The sequence below is a fragment of the Antennarius striatus genome, chromosome 10 (genome assembly GCF_040054535.1).
Source record: "Antennarius striatus isolate MH-2024 chromosome 10, ASM4005453v1, whole genome shotgun sequence".
NCBI lineage: Eukaryota > Metazoa > Chordata > Actinopteri > Lophiiformes > Antennariidae > Antennarius > Antennarius striatus.
Genome location: NC_090785.1, coordinates 14,454,669 through 14,477,697, shown reverse-complemented (window position 1 = coordinate 14,477,697; position 23,029 = coordinate 14,454,669). Strand labels below are relative to the sequence as shown.

The 23,029-nt window shown below is 40.2% G+C and overlaps 2 protein-coding genes across 4 annotated transcripts; both read right to left on the bottom strand.

Annotated features, from left to right (window-relative positions):
• Window positions 1-382: 382 nt before the first annotated feature.
• Window positions 383-6,768, bottom strand: LOC137602662 (tumor necrosis factor ligand superfamily member 13B-like). Of its 2 annotated transcripts, XM_068325570.1 has the most exons (6): window positions 6,429-6,768; window positions 6,218-6,305; window positions 6,042-6,098; window positions 5,855-5,967; window positions 5,626-5,764; window positions 3,197-4,557 (listed from the first exon to the last, which is right to left on the bottom strand). In XM_068325570.1, exons 1-6 carry the CDS (start codon window positions 6,612-6,614, stop codon window positions 4,442-4,444), a joined length of 699 nt encoding a protein of 232 aa, XP_068181671.1. In that variant the 5' UTR covers window positions 6,615-6,768; the 3' UTR covers window positions 3,197-4,441. The 2 variants fall into 2 exon arrangements, with proteins under 2 accessions (XP_068181670.1, XP_068181671.1); XM_068325569.1 differs by lacking the exons at window positions 5,626-5,764; window positions 5,855-5,967; window positions 6,042-6,098; window positions 6,218-6,305; window positions 6,429-6,768 and adding an exon at window positions 383-3,183 and having other exon boundaries at window positions 3,309-5,570.
• A 234-nt stretch (window positions 6,769-7,002) lies between these two features.
• eda (ectodysplasin A) lies at window positions 7,003-19,324 on the bottom strand. 2 transcript variants are annotated; one of them, XM_068325878.1, is made up of 8 exons: window positions 18,877-19,324; window positions 11,948-12,047; window positions 9,944-9,982; window positions 9,493-9,663; window positions 9,129-9,163; window positions 8,997-9,048; window positions 8,313-8,443; window positions 7,003-8,046 (listed from the first exon to the last, which is right to left on the bottom strand). In XM_068325878.1, exons 1-8 carry the CDS (start codon window positions 19,204-19,206, stop codon window positions 7,786-7,788), a joined length of 1,119 nt encoding a protein of 372 aa, XP_068181979.1. In that variant the 5' UTR covers window positions 19,207-19,324; the 3' UTR covers window positions 7,003-7,785. The 2 variants fall into 2 exon arrangements, with proteins under 2 accessions (XP_068181979.1, XP_068181980.1); XM_068325879.1 differs by having other exon boundaries at window positions 8,319-8,443.
• Between the last annotated feature and the right edge of the window lie 3,705 nt (window positions 19,325-23,029).

The following is a 23,029-nucleotide window of genomic DNA, read 5'->3' as shown; positions in this document are numbered from 1 at the left end:
TGTTGGTCTTTAAAATGCTCAAATTTATTTATTTATTTACACAGAACAGCTCCTGTTAAGTCACCTAATGTATTTTATTGTTCCTTCTGAAGAAAATGATAAGTAAAGGGCATGGAGAATGCAAATACCTGCACCGTGGCTGATGGTTCATAAAACTGTGTGAAAACATCATTCTGAATTCATACCATCTTTTGGATGGTATGAATCAAAATCTCAAAATCTTAACTATTCACTTCCAAAGTCTCATTGGTCAAGGTATAAAAAAAGAAAAGAAGACACATTTTTGACTTACAGTAAGTCATATAATTTAAGTATTGATATATTTTTATTAGTAAAGTAGTAAACAGTAAACATATCCCAATAATATATGTTGGGAACAAGTATCAGGTGATCATTTCTAAAACAAGAACTGGATTAATAAGCATTTCAAAGGATGGATTAACAAACTCAGGACATAGATTCACCACGAATTAAGCAATATATGTGTATCATCAACTTGTGATACATTCGCAAAAGTGCTTATCACTAATGTAAGTGCAAATACAGAGCGTGCAAAATACAGTTCTCTTGAGGGAGAGGCTGCCGTTGATACAGCTTCCAATACGTTCTATAGTGTGCCAACAAACAAGCTGCTGCAGTCTAAATGCCATTTGCCATTAATCACCAAGGCGCAGAATGAAGACAATTTGTGCCTCACATTCCTAGGATCTTATACCGAATAGTATCCACACAGAAATCTTTTCTTCGAGTGTTCTTTGCTTGAACTTGTCAAGGTGCTGCCTAATCGGGTACCTAAAGCCTATGGGTGGGGCAGTATTTCCTACAGTTGTATTGCCTGATAGACAGAATAATAGATATCCTGGCTGTTTAACACTGATTGGGAAGACCAAGTGGACACAGTACTTACAGACAATAGTATTAAATTTGCATCATGTTTAATGTTTGCTTTTCATGATGAAACAAGTAAAATAAAGCAAAATTCATCAATAGATATATACAATATTTTGGCTGCTCAGATGAAAAAGTGAAAAAGACGGAGAACTTTACCTTTAATACAGATGAAAATCAAGTATTGGATGATGATTTCACTCAATCTTTTTCATTGTAGTTCATTACTGTTTATATTTTGTTTTATTTTTTTCAGCGTGCCCAGCTATTGAGCCCATTTATATTATAGTCGCAGCAGTCATGCAAATGGAAATTCACGGCAATGTTTCATTACAGTACTTCGATTTACAGAAGGACTGATTGCCGCATACAGCCCATCTTCATCAATGAAAACAACATACAAAATAAACCAATGATGATATGTTTCAGGTGTCACTCTATAAACAATTTATCTTTGCACCACACCTTCCTGGTGAATATGACCAACACTGTTAATATTACACTTACAAATAAAACAATTATGATCATCTGGCCAGCGTAAATTTCTTTTGGGCGAGCCAAACAGTCAGCTGAAGTTTTATTCAGGTACCCAGTCATCAGAATGTTTCTATCACCCATGAAACATAGAGTTTCATTTATATTGGGCAGGATATGGGGGTGCAGAATTGTCAACCATTTACTGTCACAACAGTTAAAAATATTTCCACTAATATAAATAACATTTAGATGAATAGATAAGTCCAGGATTAAACAGTGGTTTAAAGACACAAAATTATTATTTCTTATATCAAGTTCTCTCAGAGGAGAACAGGTTAAACTCCTGGGTAACAAATCTAGATGATTGTTTGAGATATTCAGCTCAGTTAACACTGGCATGCAGGGTAAAGATAGGTCAGAGCTTCTCATGTTTATGTCACTTATAATCAAAGACTCAAGAGTGTTTTGCACACCTTCCAATGCACCCGTTTTCATCACCATATGTGAATTTTTTGCTAAGTTCAAAGAAATCAAAGAGGTCTTCTGAAATGTGTTTGGATATAGCATTTTTATGTGGTTGTCTTTTAGATTGAGGTGTTTAAGTGTCTTTAACAAGTCAAAGTCAACACAGGATCTATTGTGATCCATTGGTTGTGTTGAGTGAGATATTACCAAATGGCTCATAGTGTCACATGGCTGGATAGAATTGTCTTGGAGATTTAATGTTTCTACTTGTGTGAGTGCATTGAGAAATAGTGGAGAAATATATACAAGTCCATTGCTTTGCATGTCGAGGTGCTTCAAAGTGGTAAAGAAAAGCTTCCTCGGCTGTTCTGACTCATTATTTCTAATATTCCAGATGATACTTTGTAGACAGTTGTGGCTGAAATTCAGAGTTTCTAAAGATGAGAGAAGACTTAAAGTCTCCAAGGGAAAAGACTTGAAGTGGTTATAGCTCAGGTCAATATAAACTAACGGCATCAGCCTCCAGTTTGCATGTAAATTATTTTTTTTTACTATTCTTTCCCTAATTAACTCAGAATAAAGACCATTGGCCTGTGACACCATTATAGGCTCTGAATATAAGGCACCAACCATATTATTCTGTAAATTAAGGTACTTCAAATGGTTCATTTTTGGAACAATTGGGAAATAAAGGAGTCTGTTGTGACTCAGATCGAGAATTTCTAGCCTGTACAACTGTTCATCCTCATGCGTAACAAAGAACTCGATTGAATTCCTACTGAGGTTCAGATATTTGACTTGATGTAATTTAAAATCACAGATATGTGCAAGGTTATTTTTAGCCAAGTTTAGCATCTCCAATTGTCTCAATGGTTCAAATGTTCCCTGTTCGATCACGGATATCACATTGCTATCAATAGCAATGGACCTCAAACTTTTACTTTCCTTAAACATCTTGTGTGAAAGCCCCTTTAAAGTATTACCAGTCATCTTAAGGTGATTAAGAGAAGGCTTGTTTCTGAGGTACTGCTCCACCATATCATCACTCAAGCCATTCATTGAAATATCCAAAGTCTTTAGGGTACTCATGGATCGGAGGGCTTTGGTGTTACTGCCAATGTTGTTGTTCAGTGTATTTCTGGACAAATTCAAAATCTCAAGTCGAGCCAAGTTTTGAAAAGCATCTTCAGAGATGAAATCCAGCTGGTTGGAGCTCAGGTCCAGCTGTTCTAAGTATGGCAATGCAAGTGTGTGCAGCTGTCTGATGAAATTATTGGACAGGTCTAGTCTTCTAAGCCTTGCATCCAAAGCCAGAGGAACGAAATAGAGATTTTGATTCTTCCAGGAAGACTCCTGGAAATGACAGATCATTGTCAAACCATGGAAACAAAATTAAACCATGTTAGCAAGTTTTAAGATATCAAAACCAACCAACTTCATATGTGTATTAAACATATAATTATGAGTTATTAACATACCTTTGACTCATAATGTCTCATTCCAACATGTAAGTCACTGATGAGCGACCAGACTAGCAGGAGTTGAGAGAACACATGACTGACCATCCTCCCAATGCTGCTGCTTTTGAACCACTGCTGGTGTCAGAGCTCACGCGTTCACACACAGCCTCTTATAGGCATGCTCCATTAAAAAAGTGTGACAGAAAACAGCTGCCGACACCAGATAGGCATTGTGGAAACTATATTTAGATAATAAAGGCTTGGCCTCTGATATAACACTTTAAGAAAACTCAAATTCATTTACAGAGAAATACTCTATGTTAAATTTCGCAGCTTATACAGAAACATTAAAAATGACTTATACAAATTATATCTATTGTGTGTCTGTCACCAACTAAATTTATACCTTTGTTTGCTTTTGACCTAGTCTCAGGAAAATGGAAAGTACAGTACGGTTTTCCAAAATAAAGGAGAGGAACAAATAAATAGAGCAAAAGTGAAGGTCCTGCTGAGGAAAGATAGCACACATAAACAATGTCTGGCAAAGGATCATGAAGATGACCTGAAAGATGACATATATTCATGATGTAAATACTGTGTATATAAGGATTGAAAACTTAAATGTGCAGTTCATTCAAATATGTTATGTTTTCTATTTTTTGTGTGTTTTCACTCAGTCCCTTATCAGCACACACACAAACAGCTGCCTGCAGTCTTCACATCCTGCAACAATGAGCTGCCTTCTTGTTATCTTCATTACATTCCGCTTCAAAGCGGTGATGCATTGTGATTGTCAGTGTTCGTGTTTTCGGCCGTTCACCTGTCCGTTCGTTTGTCCGTTATTTAGTCCACCAAATATCTTTGCTACTGTTGCAGATAGAAAAATGAACCAGAAAGCATATTACTTGGGCGGCAAAGGGGATGAAATGAGATGATAACATTGAGAAAAATAGGTTATGGTCAAATTTCAACTAATGTACACTCAGGAACCGGATAAGATAGAGAGACAAGGGAGAAGGCCAGTGTGAGTAAGACCGTATATCAAAGCCGGTGCTTTGATCTATGAAAGTAGGTCAGGGTAAAATTTTGAGTTCAGGAGTGTCGCGGGATGTTGCAGTCTCTGACTGCTTTGGTTCTAGTTCTTTGTTATTTCAATACAGCTGTATGATGCCAAAAAAGGTTGAGTCAGCTTCCATGGAGATGAGGGCTTGTGGCCTGTAGGGTATGACCAGTTCTAACTCATCATCCTGATGCAGCCGCACAATACCTGTGAAAGGGGATGCATACGAGAAGATGGGCGACACATTACAGACAAATAAGTGACACGATCTCCTGTTAAGTCCACAATGAAAAGCTTATGTTTCATTGGCATGAATGCACAACGGGCCTATACAGATGCAACAGAAAGAATGTAGATTGATAAAGTGAAGGGAAGCCTGGTTGTGCTCAAGAGCATCTTGACAGTGCCTAGGAGGTGAAATGGCACATTTCCAAGCAACAGTCCACGCTCCGTACACTGGTCCATTCTGGTCTTAATTGGCTATCTCCAGTCCTCAAACCAAGTCGCTACAGACTTGTTGGGAGATACATGATGGAAGGGATGTTATGGTTAAAGGAGAAGCTTGACGTCTCAGTAACTAAACACAAATATATGCTTTGTTCAAAATATTCCACATTGGCCTGGAGCTCAGCCCTGCCCTCACATATTTTCTGCCACTTTTCCCCTCTCGCTTTACTTCTTGTTGCTAAATGCAGTACTTGACCGTGGGTTTTCACAGCACCATGAGCATCAACCACAGCAATTACAGTATAACTTCACTGATAAGAACAAAATTCCTTTCATTTACTTGTAGTTCCTTAATAATTTCATTTCTATATAGAAAAAAAAAGTCCCAAAAAGGTTTTTTTTGTCCCCTGAGAACAAATGCCCATGTGTTTGTAGTGTTGTGTTTTCTGCTTGTGATAGCTCAGTGTATCAGAATGTGCCTGTTCACTGAGAAGTTTGAACCAGCAGCCATTTACCTTAGCTTACAGCTGAGAGAATTCTGTCTAAATCATTTCCTTTATTTCATCTGCACATAAACTAAAGTAAAAGAGAATATGTGTGTTTGAGAATGACACATGTTCCCAAAACTGGAAGAAATCAATTTTCACTGGTGTCAGCAGGATGTAGCATATATCATTGGAAAGCAAACTGACATGAAAGTCACTGATGTCATGACTAACAATCTAATAATAAGTAAACAGGCTAAAGTTGTGTGATGCACACCTTCATTGTCCCTACAAAGCATCTGTAAAACTTCATTGAACTCTCTTTGAGGACATTTTTACTGACCTGCAGTGTAGCATGTATTGGCAGGAGTGTCATCAGGCATCTCTTGCAGACAGCGCAAGAGCTCTGTTGTTTGTGAATTATTGGACCCCCAGCTCCGAATGACATGGCCCATAACTATGTTAGGGCTTTTAAATAAAATCTATAAATGAAGCAGAACATTAGCGTAATCTCTGAAAGAAATCAGATGTAACATCCACTTAGTTACGCTTGAATAGTGGTGAAACAATACTTGTCCAAACACCACGTAATAACCATCGTCTTGGACAACAATTCTGTTTTCTTTTTGTGAAATTGCTCTTCCTTGCTTTGCTGAAACGGTCCATGGGATCACTGCTATATTTCCTATGGGAAAAGATTCATTTAATCAAAATAATATGATGGGAACGCTTAAAACAAAAGCTTGACTTTATTTTTACCTCTTATATCTGACTGTTTGTTGGTGTCAGCTGTTAACTGCAAGAATGATGTTGGAGCTAGCAAGAAATGGAAACAAACAAAACTTTTATTTTTTATTAACTTATCATACAGCATATGGTCTCACTAGCAGATAAAACCAGTTATAACACATTTTCATTCCACGGCACCAACCAACCTCTGCAGCAGCTCCGTTCCCGTTTCACTTTCCTAGAACTCTTTAGAGGCGTCTGATAATCCTGTTGCAAAGCGATTGGTTCTCTATCCTAAGAGAAAACAGCCATCAGGATGAATTTATTATTAAAGAGGTATCTGAATGCACTCTAATGTCATGAGTCTCAGCAGTGAATTTCCCAAAATGACTCCATCCAACATAATCAGTGACATACCTTCTTTGTTTTCGGTATTTTGGCCATTCTCCCATTGACTTGCACCAATCTTTGCTGATTTAATTGTAGAATTATGTCCCCTTGGAGTTTGCGAAAATCATTCTCTAAAACACTGACTCTGTGCACCAGGAAAAGACTAAGACAAAACATAAATGCTGTTAATAATAATAAAACACTGTAAAGCATTGTGTCATTGAGACAGCCTGCAGGTCCTCAAGTTACTCAAATGGGTGAGGTCAGTTAACCCCCGGAAACCCTAAAAATGTTCAGTTTCAAAATGATCTTCTAAATGAGGAACTATGTCCTGACTGCCTCTCAAAATTGAAGTTGTTTGGATTGCATTAAGATTACAGTCAAATGTGCAGTGTTTTGAAACCTAAACTCAAAGTAAAATCCACATTTTAATAAAGACAAAGGCCTTGATCAATATCATCGTCTGTTCCTGTCAGTACTCTTGCCAACGTATCTGAAAGTTTTTCAAATCAAAACCACCTGGGACACAAAACAAAAAACCAACACGTGGGCTTATACATAAAAAGAAACATTTTAATCAATCAACTTCATTTACAAAAGTATATCTCATTTTATATACAATATGTACATAGACATATAAACAACTATCTTTTCCACACAGGTTCATTCATACGGTAAATTAACAATAGCACTGTAACTAAACATATGACTTATATTCTGCAGGGATGCCGTAGTGCAAATGTGTGCAAAATATATTGTGCTGTTATTCAGTGAATACCCTATAACTCCAGTTTTAATTGATGTTTCTTTCAGATACCTTTATATACTTTGAACATTTATATGATCTTTTAATCATTTTTTTAATAACATAGGGCCTTATGGAGGTTTCAGCCCCTTGTTAACCCACTTATAACTGTTAATGTAATTAAACAGATTAAAAAAGGCTAACTATACGGTCTACAACATTTTTAGTTGCTGGTTTTTATTGGAGATACAAGATGATCAATCAACAGCCCTTAACATGTGACTACTAGGCATGTATCAGCTCAGTGTCCTTCCTGGTTTTAAAAGTGGTGCCGTTCATGTTGACACAAAATGCCAGCTATAAATAGGAACTTTTGGTTGAGGATATTTTGGCTCATCAAGGCTGATCTTGTGATTCAGAATCATGTGAGGAAGGGGACGATAATTATGTCCTATTAAATACAGAGCTGTGACTAGGTATAAAAGTCCTTCTGAGGGGCTTCCTCAACTTTATTAACCCAGGGTTGGTTATTCGTGCTCAAGGGGCACAATTCAGGCCAGAAGTTGTTTTCTAAAGTCCTGACCATTTTTAGCAATTACTCATTGCTAAAGTAGTAGATACTACGGTGTCATGTAGTATTCAGTTCTGTCCAGCAGATGGAGCCTCTCCAAGTCGGACACTTCCCAGGAAGGTGGTGTGGTTGGTCATACTGATGAGTGTGTCTTCATAAACTATGCGTATGGAAATCCGCTGGCCGGCGCGGAGTAGGCTCACCCCAGCTGTGTAGCAGGTGTTGAACTTGCGTTGGCCCGTCTCAATGCTGCAAGTGCAGCGGAGGAACGGGTTGGAGTCCACCATCACCTCATAGCTGGCAATGTCCGTGAAGTTGAGGTAGTACACCTAGTGGAGATGGGAGACATAAAATTCCCACAAGACTGAGACGGATACTCAAAACAAGTCCATGTGATATTCTTTCAAAGCTGAAGCAGCTGGAATATCACAGCAGCCAACATGGGGTTTCAGTTACAGACTTTCAAATTTAGTTTCAAAGAGGGTAGAGAGAATGTATTACTCTGTAACAAGCATGGATAGTTTAACTACAGAACTGCCAGTTCTTTTCACTTTGAACTGCAAATTATAAGAGTTACGTCAAGGACCGTACTCACTTCTACCTGACTATATATGAAGTAGACACCATCCAGCAGCACCTCCAGCTCTCCAGAGCGAGAGTGCATTTTAAACACACGATGATGAATGGATACCATCTTCCAGTTCCTAAGGATGCCTTCAGACAGATCTAAACATGTCACAAACATACAAGCATGAGCCACACAGTCAATAGAAACAGCCGACAGCAGCAATAAACTACAACCAGAGCTCAGTATGAACCTGCTAATGATGCTTAAACTTCTTTTAACAGCAACAAGGTGATGCAGGATCATCTGAATTGGTTAGCATGCACAGCCTCTGCTTCTGGGCCAGAGATAGCACTGATATGACTTACAAAATAAGCCCATAACTCTATACTAAGCCTGTAACTGGTATACAATTACTTTAGAGTTAATCTTATAGGAAACATTAGTATCAACATTTCGCCCCAAAATGATCAACTCTCTACAAGTTCTTATGTATCTATGTCAGCCCCAAGGTGACCATAGAATGAAAAGGATATCTTGAAAAGTGACTACATCTGGCACGTTGTCAACACTTTACAGTGTTTCCATTTATTGTGGAGGAAGGGGACGTGTTTAGTGCATCAGTTACAGATTAGGTTCAATGATGACAGACATCGACAGTCCGGGTTATTGCTTTGTGTCAAACACAGTCAGCGAAATGGTCAGCGGACCCACCTTCTCTCACTTGGATGGTTGTCTCCTGCCCTTGCAAATGGACCACTGCAGGCTGAAAAAACAACAACCTGGTGACGTATCTGAATACACAGTAAAACATTTATCAAATGTACTAAAGGTGATGTGAATTACCTGGAAGTCCTTAGTTTTTGTCTTATCTGGGGCCCCTGTAACAGAGAAACATGATGAAATATCTTTCGAACAGTGATGGAAAAAAAAGAAGAGATGACTCAAGCAAACCAAACATTATACTTTGAAAGATGGATGACTGCTATCCCACAGTATAACATCCTACATGAGAGACTTTCACTTTGAGGGCAATGAGTTCATTAATTATGTCAACTTGAGCCCTCCTCTGGTGTGGGAACAAGTTTGCGTGCAGGAAATACGGTAATCTGAGAACTAATTTCCAGATGGTGGGTGTTTCCAAGTCCTCTGGCCTGAGTTCTGCTTATCCCAGTGTGCAATCAAGTCATTTACATGTTTGATTATATACCTGCTGGACCTTGAATTCCCGGAGGTCCTTGTGGCCCTGGGGGTCCAGGAGGTCCTGCAGGCCCCACAGCATTGCTTCCTGGAATACCGGGGATTCCAGGGATACCCGGTGGCCCCTGTGGACCAGGAGGGCCAGGAGGACCAGGGGGTCCCGGCATAGACCTTTTCTTCCCTGTAAATAGATCACATTATTGAACCCAAACAGTGAGCAGGTTAATCATCCAACAGTCAAGTCGATTTTATGGACTGAAATGATAAATGTGCTTCCAAGGTCTTAAATTCTGTACAGCATGTGTACAGACTGTAAAACAAAGAGGCAGTAAAAACGTCTCTGATGGGTCACTTTGAGCCAATGCAGTGATTGGATTTTGGACAGCTCCAGCAAGTAGGAAGCTGGTAGCAGTCTAATTTATGACAGTGTCTATTGAAATTTATGCTCAATTGTGTATTACCTTTTTTCCTATCTTTCCGTTTTTCCCTTCCAGTTGTTTCTGTGAGGAGAAAAAAAAGTGTTATTAAGTTTGAAATGTTCACTGGAGCAAATATTATCCTACGTACAATATTATCTAGTGCATACAGCTCATTTATTAAAGGTGTCCTGGTAGGCCGACACTACAGATTGAGATGTTCAGCACTCAATACTGTAGTGGAGGTACGTCAGTCTGTGGTATCTTCTAGTGTAGTAATTTGTCAGTGTGGTTTCACCTTCTCTGTATGAACAAGTGCCTTAAGCATTCACAGGCAGTGGAACTGGAGAAGATCATTAGGGAGATACTTTATCCTGCCAAAATCCTTTTCTTTGAATTAAGCCCAGATGGAGAATGCAGATGAAAGTGTATGTGTGTGACTCCCCTTTACAACCATGTGTATGTGTGCATGCATGGGTGTTGAGGGGGCATCTACTTCTGTGGTTGAAAGACAAAGTGCACGATACATGTGTATATGTGTGTGTTTGTGAGTGTCTGTGTGCAGCTGAAGAATCCTTTTCTAAAAGCCATCTAGCTGCTCTTGTGTTTACCATGTCATTACAACTACAAAGGCCATTTAACCTTAAAACCTCACAGTTTGAGTCCTCCTCAAACATATGGCCGGCGTTTCTCCCTTGGCTAAATGACTGGATGCATCCGCATAGATTTGTCTTAACGAGCAGCCCTATCTGGAATCTGGTGCCCGTTAGGAGTGCCCAGATACACACACACACACACACACACACACACACACACACACACACACACACACACACACACACACACACACACACACACACACACACACACACACACACACACACACACACACACACACACACACACACACACACACACACACACACACACACACACACACACACACACACACACACACACACACACAACACACACATCTAAGGCAGAGATTACAAAAGCCTTTGTCTGTGTGCTTTGAGCGGAGGAGAGACCTGGGAATGATTAGTGTTTAGAGGCTCGGGACTTCACTGATTTATGTAGAAAGTCTCAAAGGTGAGTTTTTTCTTCTAATTTAAACAAAATCACTAAACTTCCACAAGTATTCAGTGTCACGCCACAGAGGCTGGAATGCCTTGTGATCATGCTGCACTTGTTGCTCTCAGACATGAAACTTCAAAGGGTGAGCTTTTTTTATTTGCATTGCTCACATTCTAAACAAAAACTACAATAGCAAATTGAGACATATTGGACATATGGCCATCTGCAGCGCTATTGATTACAATGAATCAATCGGGTGATGCAGATGAAAAGTCATAAGTATTCCAGGTGACGTTGCTACAAAATGCCTGTCTGGTTTGTCCAAATGAATGCATCTCATACAAAGATCATTTTTAAACTTGTATAGTGCTTATTCAGACTTGACCATTTGGACCAGATGGATTCCATGAAGAAAAGATATTTCTGGGTCATGACATTATTTCGAGACGGGGAAATCAATACAGTCTTGGTTGCCTGTTTGAAATTGGTGAAACCATCCCAAAAACCCTGTTGTCCTTGCTCGCTGTCCAAGTATTAATCAATCCCATTCAGCTTAATCACTTGCTCCATAAACTTGGCAGCATTTCACTGGGGAGTCACTTTCAGTAAGTATGAAGCAGTAAAAAATCAATCCCAAAAAATGTGAGAAACAATTAATGAACCATTTTCAAGAGTTAAGAGTCGGAAACCAACCAAAGCCTGTTATTTTAACTGTACTGAGTTAAACAAAGTGTTACTCAACAGTCAAAACTGCTGGCCAAGGCTATTCAGAAAATACATGGTTGCAGGTGCACAACAGAGCAATAGATTGTGGGAATTTCTTTGACACTATATAGTGAAATTAGAATTTGGGCCTGAAACATAACAATTTGGAAACCTGGAAGACAATGCAGCTAAAATGTCAGCATAGAGAGCTGTAAAGACAGAAGACACAGAAGAAATACATTATGATAAGTGCTTAGAAAGACATGCCTGTTTCTGGCTGCTTGCTGGGACTCCTTTTTGATCGCTGAGTTATGCCCCTGTTATCCTCTTTGGTGTTAAAATCAGCAATTCTGTGCAGTAACTTCTCCTAAAAAAGAAAAAAAAGTAAGTTATTAAATATTGGACCCTTGATATTGCAGAAAATTCACGAGTGCCACTGGTTTTTATACATCAGTGTGTTGAAAGAATAACGGTAGTTAAATTAATTCTGAAATGCCAACAAAATGGATGAGTACTTGCAAGTTTTGAGAGACCAACCTAAGTCACAAGTGGCCCTTCTATTCTTTGGGTATAATGTTTGCATAGAGACAACTTTAGGGATCTGAAGAAGTGAGACACACTGTCAGCCAGTACATTCATTCGTGGTAAAGCCATTGTCTGTCCCATTGGGACTGTAATCTATCCGGTAACCCAAGTAACTTTTGTCTGCGTTTCTGATATTTGAGGCAGTCACCTGAACACAACTGTTCTAAAATTCGCCTTTTGATATAAAAGGAGGCCATGAATTAATCTGAGAGGAAGCTCCATTCATATGGCACCTGGTCCCAACCCTATTCAGAGATACAATGAACAAGAAAAAAAGAAGAAGTCAAAGGAAATATCTGATGTAGCTGGTTTGAGCTCATCTGTACAGGCAGGAAAATGCTACAGTGGTGGGCGTTCCCATGGGCGAGTGAGTAGCGGGACAAACCACATGTCTGTGTTCTTCCGTGACCGGTTCTGGTTCATCTACATTCACATGAACTCTGTAGGATGTACTGGCCTTACAGTAACTCACTGGAGATGTGACTAGCTTTAAATACTACAAAAAGAAAGCTGTTTCATGTTAAGGATGTCAGATTTAAAAAGATAGATACTTTAAGTTGCATTCAGCTACAACGGCCAGTTTGCGAACACATCTTTGGAAAATTCCCAGCATTCAAAATACTGGGAAACTTTGGAACAAAACGACCAAAAGCCTTCTTTTGTGAAGTCCAGAAATATGCCATGAACCTTTTGATCAAGATTTCATGTATCAGAATAAATAATATGAAGAGTGCTAAAAAAACCCCAAGTTGTTCCTGAGCTTGACATCTGTTCTGAGTCTGGTAAACTTACAAGTCTGAAGCAGAGACACGTGCAGCACCTTATCATGGACAGATAAATAAATGATCTATCATTTATTTTTACTGCTTGGAATGAATCAGACAAGCTCATTGACAGACACTTTGACCTCCTTTCCATGTGGGGCCCATTCTAGTAGTAGGATAAAAAATAATATCCTCCATGTTTCCGTCTGTGATGCTCAAAGCAAACATAGTTATTAAACCTCTGCTGGTGACTCCCCTCCTGAAAGCAGCGTGACCTCCCAAAGCCTCTATGTGTGGTTTGGAGCAAGGTCGATGAAAGACCATAATAAGACAGGCAAGAAATGTTTTGAGTTTTGTCTATACCTTGTGTCAGATGTGGTAACCCCATCATATGGCTTCAGGGCATGACCGTTTTGTTCGCACATGCACCCAAAAACCTATCAAATGAGACTAAACATTCGCATTGGTGCATCTGAAATTTAGCAGATCTGACAAGTATTTCTTACAAAAAACAGACATATTTAATTTTTTTTAATGTTTTAATTTCAAAATGTTACACATGTGTCATGCATGTCCGTGTGAGTCAGGCCACACCCTGAATGCGTCTGAATAATACCTTAAAATATAGTAATCTTCATTTTGCATAAAGCTGTTGCTCGATTCATTGTGAAGAAAATTACAAAACTGGCTGCTCACCCTTTCCCCTTGTCTGAAAGGCACAGCCCCAAACAGATATCACTGGGGTAACAAACGGTTTAGCCTGTCTACCCCTTGCTAGACATTAATGAGAGGCTGAGATGGCCCAATGACAAAGGCGAAAGAGCTGGCCATGATAAAAACACAGTCTAGCGACGATTGATACATTCTATAAATGAGACATTGTGCTCTGCCATTGTGCATTTAACCAGTTTAACCTGATCAACTCAGTGGCAATGTAGTCATTTGTCATTAGTAGAACTTATGACACCGGGCCCAGGCAGCTTTTCTATGGTTTCCTGTCTCTGGAGGAAGTTCACAGGTACCTGAATGCTACACAACATTGGCTCGAGTAAAAATGAGGAAAGCCTCAAACTAAAACATTTCTAATCAACTAATATTTTTATAAACACTATTAGAATTATGTCATGCACTGGAAAACTCAGCACTTTAAATTTTATACAGTGGAAGGTGTTGTGATTTCTTGTTGAGGCTTGATATGAGTAAGGAAAAACATTTATTGGTGCCTCTATTCCCACTGACAATAATGTGCAAGAAATCACCAATGGGAAAGGTAAGTGACAAAAGAGTTAACACTTCTATATATAATATATAATTTGGGTGAATCTAAATTATATGAATGGATGTCTCATTTAAAACATTGGGTACACCGCACAATAGGTGTACAAAGTTGCAGTGCCCTGCCCTCTGTGGTCCAAGGATGAGCTTTGTCATGTCAAACACACGCGTGTCGACTGCACTGGGCACACAGAGCCATTTAAATCTACATCCCTGACCAGCTGCCAGACATGTCTGACCTTATAAGCACGGGAATTCCAGCCTGGAGAAAGAGTGTGTGCGTGTTGGAATGGTTTAATCAGCACACAGACCTCCAGATGTTCCTGCGTGCACAATGCTTGCTGTTCATTTGGTGTGCAGGTGTCTCAACATCTCCTCTCCAGCTGTTGGTATATAGGGGGCTTTTTTTTAACCTCTCAAAGCATTTTGAGTGTATGTTACACTTTCGTCAGTTCTGACAGCCAAACGGGATTCAACGGCCCGTTTTGGCCCAAGATTACACTCCTGCAGAATGACCAAAAACAAACAAGCAATCTGGTGGTCTACTACCAATCTGGTGTGGCTTGTGTTGTTGATAAAGACAACACAGTGAATGAAAAAAGTTATGCCATTATATGACTACAAGAGATGTTTTTGGGCGCTTGATTGCCTCATTTCACTTCATTACAACATTTACGGCTTTCATACCCTTCAAAGGCATGCAGAGTTACAGTAAATCAGGATGACAGTGTGTTGGTATGTATGCCAAGTGCCAACTGTTGAGTAAACCATTCTTTTCAGCACAAGGGAAAATGCTATTAATTAGAGGGCTTTCAAGTCTTCAAAGCATGGAGGTTGCTGTTGTGTGCTGAAGACGCGATTCCCTGTTGCTCCATGAGGATATGACTAAAATTAATTAAACACCTGAGGGATGTGTAATTTAGTGATTGCCAGACTTCTTTTTGACCTATTAACACTTCCCATTACGATGGCTTGTATCTCTTACCATTTCTGCACTTATATCAACCTCGGCATGCAGCACTTTGCAAGCTGTTTAATAACGTGTCTATCTTGTACTAGTGGTGACATTTAGTCACCAGGTTGCAGCTGAGAATGTGCGGTTAGGATGCAGTCAAGGTGCCCGTAGCTGCTGTACATGTACTTTTAATGAGTGGAAAAGGAGTCAAAAATCACATACTCTTCTCTGGAAGGGACATGTGTTTCCAACCATAACTTAGGTAATGTAGTAACAGCATCCATACTGCCATGTCAGAAGAGGCTGAGGAGGTCACTGTAGGGGAAATGTTGCCTGTCAGCAGCCAATCAAGTTTCAAAATGGTGTGATTGCTGTTGGCAAAATGACTTCCAGCGAGATACTTTGAGAGAATTTATCCATTTAGTAGTTTGATTTCCGGGCTTCTCTTTGCTCAGCATCTGCTTCATCATCTGTCAAGACAATTCAGTCTTATATGTGAAAGCTTCAGTCTTATACCTCTGATGTTTTAGCCTTCTCCTCCTTATGCTTTTAAGACCCTTGTGCCCACCATGATTCATTCCTGATAGTTAAGCAGTCTGTACACATGAAACTGCTGTAATCAAGCACTGGTCACAAATGAAGTAAATGTGGGTGACAGCCCGCCCTGTAGCCCTCAGTACTTGTACACTGCTGAGGACTTTGTGTCCCATCAAACTGAGTTTTTTTTTAATAGCTGTTAACTAGACTCCAGATGTTTCAGCATCTGTTCCCCTGTGAGACTTTGAAGGCATACATCAGAGGAGAAAATTATTTCATATAATGGTTGTAAGAAAAATGTTGGGCAAGAATAAAACGCAATCTGAGCAAACACAATTCAATATTCTACAGATTGACTTTTATTGTGCTTCACACGCTGAGGTTGGATAAAAGAAGGTCAGCTGGTTGTGAGTGACACTTGTTCTTACTCAGTAATGCCCTACATCACCATCAAATCTCAGAACAAAGAGCGACACACACCTTGGAGGGGCTTTACTGTTGGGAAATGTACAAATCTGCTGGACAGCTGGGATCTACTGCCTTGCTCGAGGGCGTAATGATTGCAGTATAAAGACTTTGCAGGCCTGGATCATTAATGAGCAGATTATCAGCTAGGTAGGTGAGACATGGCTGGCATGTAGTTTATGATCTCGTGCCAGAAATGTGACTAAATATAAAGTCTCTTATTGATGGGAATATCTCTGAAGATCTATGAACCTGTAAAACAATGTTGATTCCATTACTATACATACTTTTGAGGAGACAGCTGAATAAGATGTCGCAAGCATCCTCAAATAGGCTCTATTACATTGATAAACATTTGGTTTGATAGTCTTTGCAGTCTCATTCCTCCTTCATTTTCAGAGACATAATGAAAACTAATAAGAGCTTATATGACCAAGATACAAATTTTCTGCCTTAATATGTTCGCTTGAGTCGATTAGCAGAAGTAGAACTGGACAGAAGAATTACCAAATATATTTTAAAGGTACACATTTTCTTTTCAGATTCACAGGTAACCATCATAACTCTCACAAACTGAGTCCAATGCAGCATTTAAAAAAAAGTAATGTCTATCACCTTTAATTTTTCTCAATCATATTTCTGTTCTACACCATTCGGTTTGCTGCTAAGCAACGGAATTATGCTGAAAGTGTCTGGATTTCCATTGTATATAAAGTTGACTTTTGTTTGACAATGATCAGCCCAGTTAAAAACTGAAACACACTAAATCTGGTATGCAAGGCTGTAATTACATGATGAGAAGCCACAACACTTTCTCAGAATACATCTCGACCACAACCATAGATCAAGTCTGCCTGAGTCTGGAATGATGCACTGGTGCTCTATGGATGACAAAGGCAATGTTCTTCACCGTTTATGTCAGATGAAGGTCTTTGGAATGCATGTCTGGTCCCATACCTGATTGGTTTTGCTTTTTCTTTGTTCTCAACATGGATTTTTCTTGTTATGTTACACTTGTCAGTTTATTTGAACATCACATCAAATTTCACTGACACCGCTGAAGTGCCTTTGATGAGATCCAATAAACAAATTGTAGCATGACAAAAAAAGACCTTTCAAAGGAAATGCTTGAGAAGCTAACAAGTGCGGCCGCCATGTCCAAATGCCACATGCTCCTGTTTCTCCAACTATGTAAACTGCGGGATGTGTAATCAGAGTTGTTTAATGCAGACATCTGGCATGGACAGCATCACAGCACTGCTAAATATTTACAGCTGGGCCACAGTCTTTCACCTCATGAAGCATCACCATCTGGGCTGAATACCAGGCCCATCTCCATCCACTCTAACCAGGGAAACCAAACTAAAATAAGCTTTGCAAAGGATTAAATGAATTGGCTGAGCTTCCAATGTATGAGAGGAAAATTCTAAACATTAAACACCAACTGCAGACACTGATCTTGATAATCTTTCCTACCAAGAAATATGTGTCTCCTCCATAATAAGTTGAATTCCTCCTGGTCACTATCAAGATGACAGCTCTGAACAAGTAAAAGTCTAGCCAAAGTCCCTCACGGGGGATCGCTTTCTTGGCAAAGAGCTCTCACAAATGGTGACTTATGAGCTAAAAGTTCAAACATCCACTTGGTTCCTTTGTATTGATGAAATTAGGGAGTGTATGGAGGTGAGGCGGTGGCAGGAAGGGGGGCCGTTGCCAAAGCCACAGACAACACAATGAACACTCAATCAGTCTACTGCCAGAAAAGAAAACACATGTGAGACAGGACTGGCTCAGCTCCAAACACCAAATGCCTATCTAAGTCCTGACGAATTTCCATCAGCCCTTGGGCTTTACACCTGCTGATGATCCATTTAATTTTCCGTCCACCTGCTTCGGCACACTGGCTGACCCCTCTCTGGGAATCCAGCTGGACAGGCTGCCTGAGTTTTGAACATCACGCTCAATCTGTTTAGAGGCAGCTTTGGAAACAAGATCAATGGATCAATGAGGGAATGATAAAAAGCTCTTTCTAATTACTCCAGAAGCATTAGACAGCAACATTTGCTCTCTCCTTGCTCCTCCCCAAAAGTGTTTGCGTTGAACTGGAGACTTTGGCCAGGTGACAGACTAGAAGTCGACACCTTCACAGATCATTCTCCAGGCTTTGGAAACGAGATCAATGGATCAATGAGAGAATGATAAAAAGCTCTTTCTAATTACTCCAGAAGCATCAGACAGCAACATTTGCTCTCTCCTTGCTCCTCCCCAAAAGTGTTTGCCTTGAACTGGAGACTTTGGCCAGGTGACAGACTAGAAGTCGACACCTTCACAGATCATTCTCCAAGACGCTGAATCACGCACACCGGTGCGTGATGGTAAACATATACTTCTGGAAACTGAGCTGGCGAAGCTTCGTGACAGGCTACTGGAAAATAAGATCCCCAGAAACATGCCATAACAGAGCAGAGACACTAAATCTGACACCGCGACACGGGAACCGGAGGACTGAGCAGATGTGATTTAATACGAAACGCCTCCGTGCGAGCAATGAAAACAATGTCATCTGGAATTAGGTAGAATTTCTTTTTCTTTGCTAATACTGGATGCTTTTTTACCTCATGCCCTTCAGCACCGCTGCTGCTGCTGCCGCCGGACTCCAGGCGCGGATGTCCAGGGGATAGCACCGCCACCGGGTCAGCCAGGTCACCCCCGGCAAGTGTCAACATTGAGTCTCGCTTCTGGAGGATAATTTCCCTTCTGAATTCCGACCGGAGATCTAAATAGCAGATGAGAGTGACAGCGTGCAGACACAGCGACAGCAGGAATAATCCCAGGAAGACAACGCTGCAGCTCCGACTCTTGCACTTCTTGTTGCACGTGCAGGGAGCTGCTCTGGGCATCACTTTGTTCGTGAAATCATCCGCGGGTGGACCATCGCATGCCATTATCGGAGAACGTGCGATGCAGATGCTCTTTATCTCGGCATAATCGTCTCGGTTGTTTCGCGCAGGACGCGGCTATTCATTGGCGTGAAGACTCATAGGTGCAGCTGCAGCAGGTCGGTGCAAACTCCTTCGAGTATCTGTAGCAACAATGGAGACCCGCCCATCTCTTCTCTGATTGGTAGATGACAATTACGCACCGCGACAAACGGGGGCAGAGGTTGCGTGCCTTGACTTGCCAGGTGCTGGAGTAGAGCGACGCTTCCAGGACAAACGGAGCAGCTGCAACTCCTCCTTCAGACTGATTGTTCAGATTGTTAATGAGAAGTTACTTATGCAATGTATGTTGTTTATGGATGTGTTTTATGTGTTTATGGTTATGGACAAGCTCCTTTTTAGTGGCGTATCTTGTTTGGCATTTTGTTTTGTGATGTGGGTGGCGCATGGAGTGGTGGTCGTGAGTCAAGAATTGACTTGAAACCCTGGTAAATATTGCCCAGCATTGTTATTGACGAAAGAAAAGTGGGGGATGTTTTCATCACATCAGAGAAGACAAAAAAGGTTTGGTAAACTGCGCTTAAACGACACATTACACAATTATGTTTAATTACATCTGGACCTTGTCGACCTGAACATTACGATAGCATGCATGGATAAGATCCAATGTCACAGCGAGGTCAGCGCTGCTCTATTTACAATGGTATCAGTTATTCTAAACACATGTCACTCTGCTGAATTTGGGAAATAGTTTGAAATTTATGTTACCATAAAGCCTGCTAAAGACAATGCTTTAACAAGATTGAATGTGGCACTGCGGTTTTTGACATTTTCAACATCCGAATCAGACTCTTTTTCTTTTCAGATGTAGGCACTTTGATCTATGAAGCAAAGAGCCAGAGGTAGTCTGTAGATTAGGCTGCCTTGAGCCTGGAGATGATAAGCACCATGAGTGGGCCTGATGGATAACCGGGCTGGATCAGTTTTCCAGCAAGTGCCATGAAACATCTGTCTATATTTCTCAAGGATAAAATGTAAAATTTGAGTGCACTTGACCTACAGAGAGACACAAAAGTTTACATTCTGAGGTCACCCTGACAGACACTGAGTAATTTTTTACTTGATGTTGTGGAAGAAGCTTATTGAGAAGAACGACTCTTAGAAATCAGCATATGGGGATTTCACCACTGAGACATGGTTTCAGAGCTGGTAGATAATTACTTTAAGAAGGGTAGAGCCCATGAGGATTGCCCATGACATTTTCTCTTTATTTTTTCTTCATTCACTTATTCATTCGTCTTTCTGCGTCTATATCACAGCCCATTTCTCCTCACCACAATCTTTCACTCTTCCAACTCAGCTGCAGGAAAAAGTGATTCTATTCGACTGCCACTGAAGGGCAGCATTGTCAAGCCATAAATTATGAGTGTCCCAATGAACTTGAAGTTAAAATGTAAAATTTTGTCACGCGTTTCTACGTGGACTATTGATCACATATGAAAAATGTTCCTGCTTTCTCTTCTAGGAAGTCATTTCTCCATTGTCAGAATATAATAAAGTGGCATTGAAGAGTTCCACTATTCAGAGTAACCCTCACAAGGCCTGTGACTAAGGGCTAAGCCTAAGCATGTTTGCCACGCTTTTCATCCCAGCACCAAGCACAATGACTTTGAGAGGCAGATAATTCAGCACTGGAAAAGTTAGGCACATACATTTCCTACGCATATTTTTTTTAGCTTATTATGTGTACATATGACAAGTTGCCGTGGGCTATTAGTTTTACCCAAAGTTCATTTGCCATTGTTTGTTTTTGTGGAAAAAGGAAGTTGTGTTGATCTCTAGGTTAAAGCCGCTGTCTGGGTCGTGTCTTTATCTGCTGCCTCATTTCAGACAACTCAGCTTTGAAGCCCATCACAATTAAAACCAGTTTTGTGGTAACTGTTTGTTTGGCATTGAAAAGAGGAGGAATAATTCTTCTAACATTCCCCAGGCATCAATGCAGCTTTTGTAAATGGTGTACCACTCTATCCTCTCTGAGCTTATAACAAGATTTAGAGACTTTGCTTGCCAGATGATGGAGTTTTGTAGGAAGAATAGGCACCCATATATTTTACCCTGGGGAGTTGAATGGTGGGACGAGGTTCAAGACTTCAACAAGCTTTTGGAAGATGATGGCTCTACGGTTTAAGAAAAATGGTCTAGAAATTCATCGTTTCTCTAACATTTTTCTAACAAGGAGAAAATTAAATGAGACTTTCATTTGTCATCATAAGGAGTCATATATGAGTTAAATTGATCTGGCGGCACGGTGGCGCAGTGGGTAGAGCAGTTGCCACACAGCAAGGTGGTTTCGGGTTCGAGTCCCACTCTGTGCGGAGTTTTCATGTTCTCCTTGTGTCTGCGTGGGTCCTCTCCGGGTTCTCCAGCTTCCTCCCACCTCCAAAAACATGCGCTTCAGGTTAACTGGCTGGTCCCAACTTATGAGTGTGTGTGTGTGTGTGTCTGTCTGTGTGTAGCTCAGCGGTGCACTGGCGTCGCGCCTGGAGTTTCCCTGCCTCACACCTTAAGACAAGCTGGGATAGGCTCCAGCTCCCAACGACCTGCGCAAACGGTTGAAGCGGGTTGAGAAAATGAATGAATGAATGAATGAATGATTCATAGTTAATAGAACACATATTACTGTAAATTGCTTTAGACCTCGGTACCCCATAAATTACCTTGTAAAGAGCTATTGTTTCTTCACATTGAATTGAGAAGGCGTAACCTTGGCTAATTGATATACTTTAGATTTTGATTTCCTACCTATAAATCTCCTGTAAATTGAAGCCAGTCTCCGTTTTCCATGGACAATGATTAATTCAAACTCACTGCGGGTGTCGGTCTTCACTGTCCTTATCAAGATGGGAGAGCTGACTCAATGCCTTTCTTTTCACTCTGTGCTGGTGTTCTGGTTTCTCCTCCTTTTTGCCCACATACTGAGTCAGGGTTGGGTGGAACGCTTTCTGTAAACCAAATTGATTTTCTTTTAATGCTAGACAGAACTGGTGACGTTGAGTGGCCTTTTTATTATGAAAAAGATTTTCTTTTTTTTGTGTTTATTTAAGGTGTGAGCATGTGTGTGTGTTTGTTTTTTTCTGACATTGATAGTCAGGGCATCATTGCTATTGAGCCTGTCAAAATTATTCCATAATTGCTTGATCATGAATTATCAGATGATTTAATAGTTTCAAGCCAGTTTAATTTTTGACCTGAGGGTAGCGCATACTATCAGCAGCCACTGGTCTTGTTCTCATACACCAAAGATTATTCTGTTTTATGATAATGTGAATTATTTTACTGTAATGATCATGAAATTCAGGTATCATGAAAATGATTCTCTTGCTTTTATACTTAACATTATCATCTAATGACGTTCTACAACTATTTGATCCCGATGAAACATTGAAATATTTCATTCTGATTCAGAGGCAGCGTTAGTTAAAACAATCAACATGTAAAATGTCATTGTGATGTGACTGGAGTGAGAAAGTAATCCGTTGGAAATCTTTAAATGTCCTGCCATCGGGCTGACAGCTAGTGCTTGTCGAAAAGTCTCTCATTAAACTTTCCTTATTAAACCAGATCTCATCACCTTTATCTGAGGAAAAATGTGCTCTAAAGCAGCGTCTTTCCTCCAGATACTGATCACCAGGAACATTTTAAACTGCTTCTTAAACTGATAGCGTTGCCATTGTTGCAGGTCATGTTATGTAAAAGGAAAAATATATCAAATGAATTATTAAACAAGTATTTTTTGAGAAATACAAATACTTAAAATATTTGAATTTAA

Excerpts from the sequence above, each read along its gene's own strand:
- LOC137602662 (XM_068325569.1), bottom strand. The coding sequence starts at position 3,395 with ATGGTCAGTCATGTGTTCTCTCAACTCCTGCTAGTCTGGTCGCTCATC. Across the intron at positions 3,184-3,308 it reads TGAGACATTATGAGTCAAAG|GAGTCTTCCTGGAAGAATCA; the intron begins GTATGTTAATAA and ends TGTCATTTCCAG.
- eda (XM_068325878.1), bottom strand. The coding sequence starts at position 19,206 with ATGGCATGCGATGGTCCACCCGCGGATGATTTCACGAACAAAGTGATG. Across the intron at positions 9,983-11,947 it reads CAGCAAGCAGCCAGAAACAG|AAACAACTGGAAGGGAAAAA; the intron begins GCATGTCTTTCT and ends TTCTCCTCACAG. Across the intron at positions 9,049-9,128 it reads CAAAAACTAAGGACTTCCAG|CCTGCAGTGGTCCATTTGCA; the intron begins GTAATTCACATC and ends TTGTTTTTTCAG.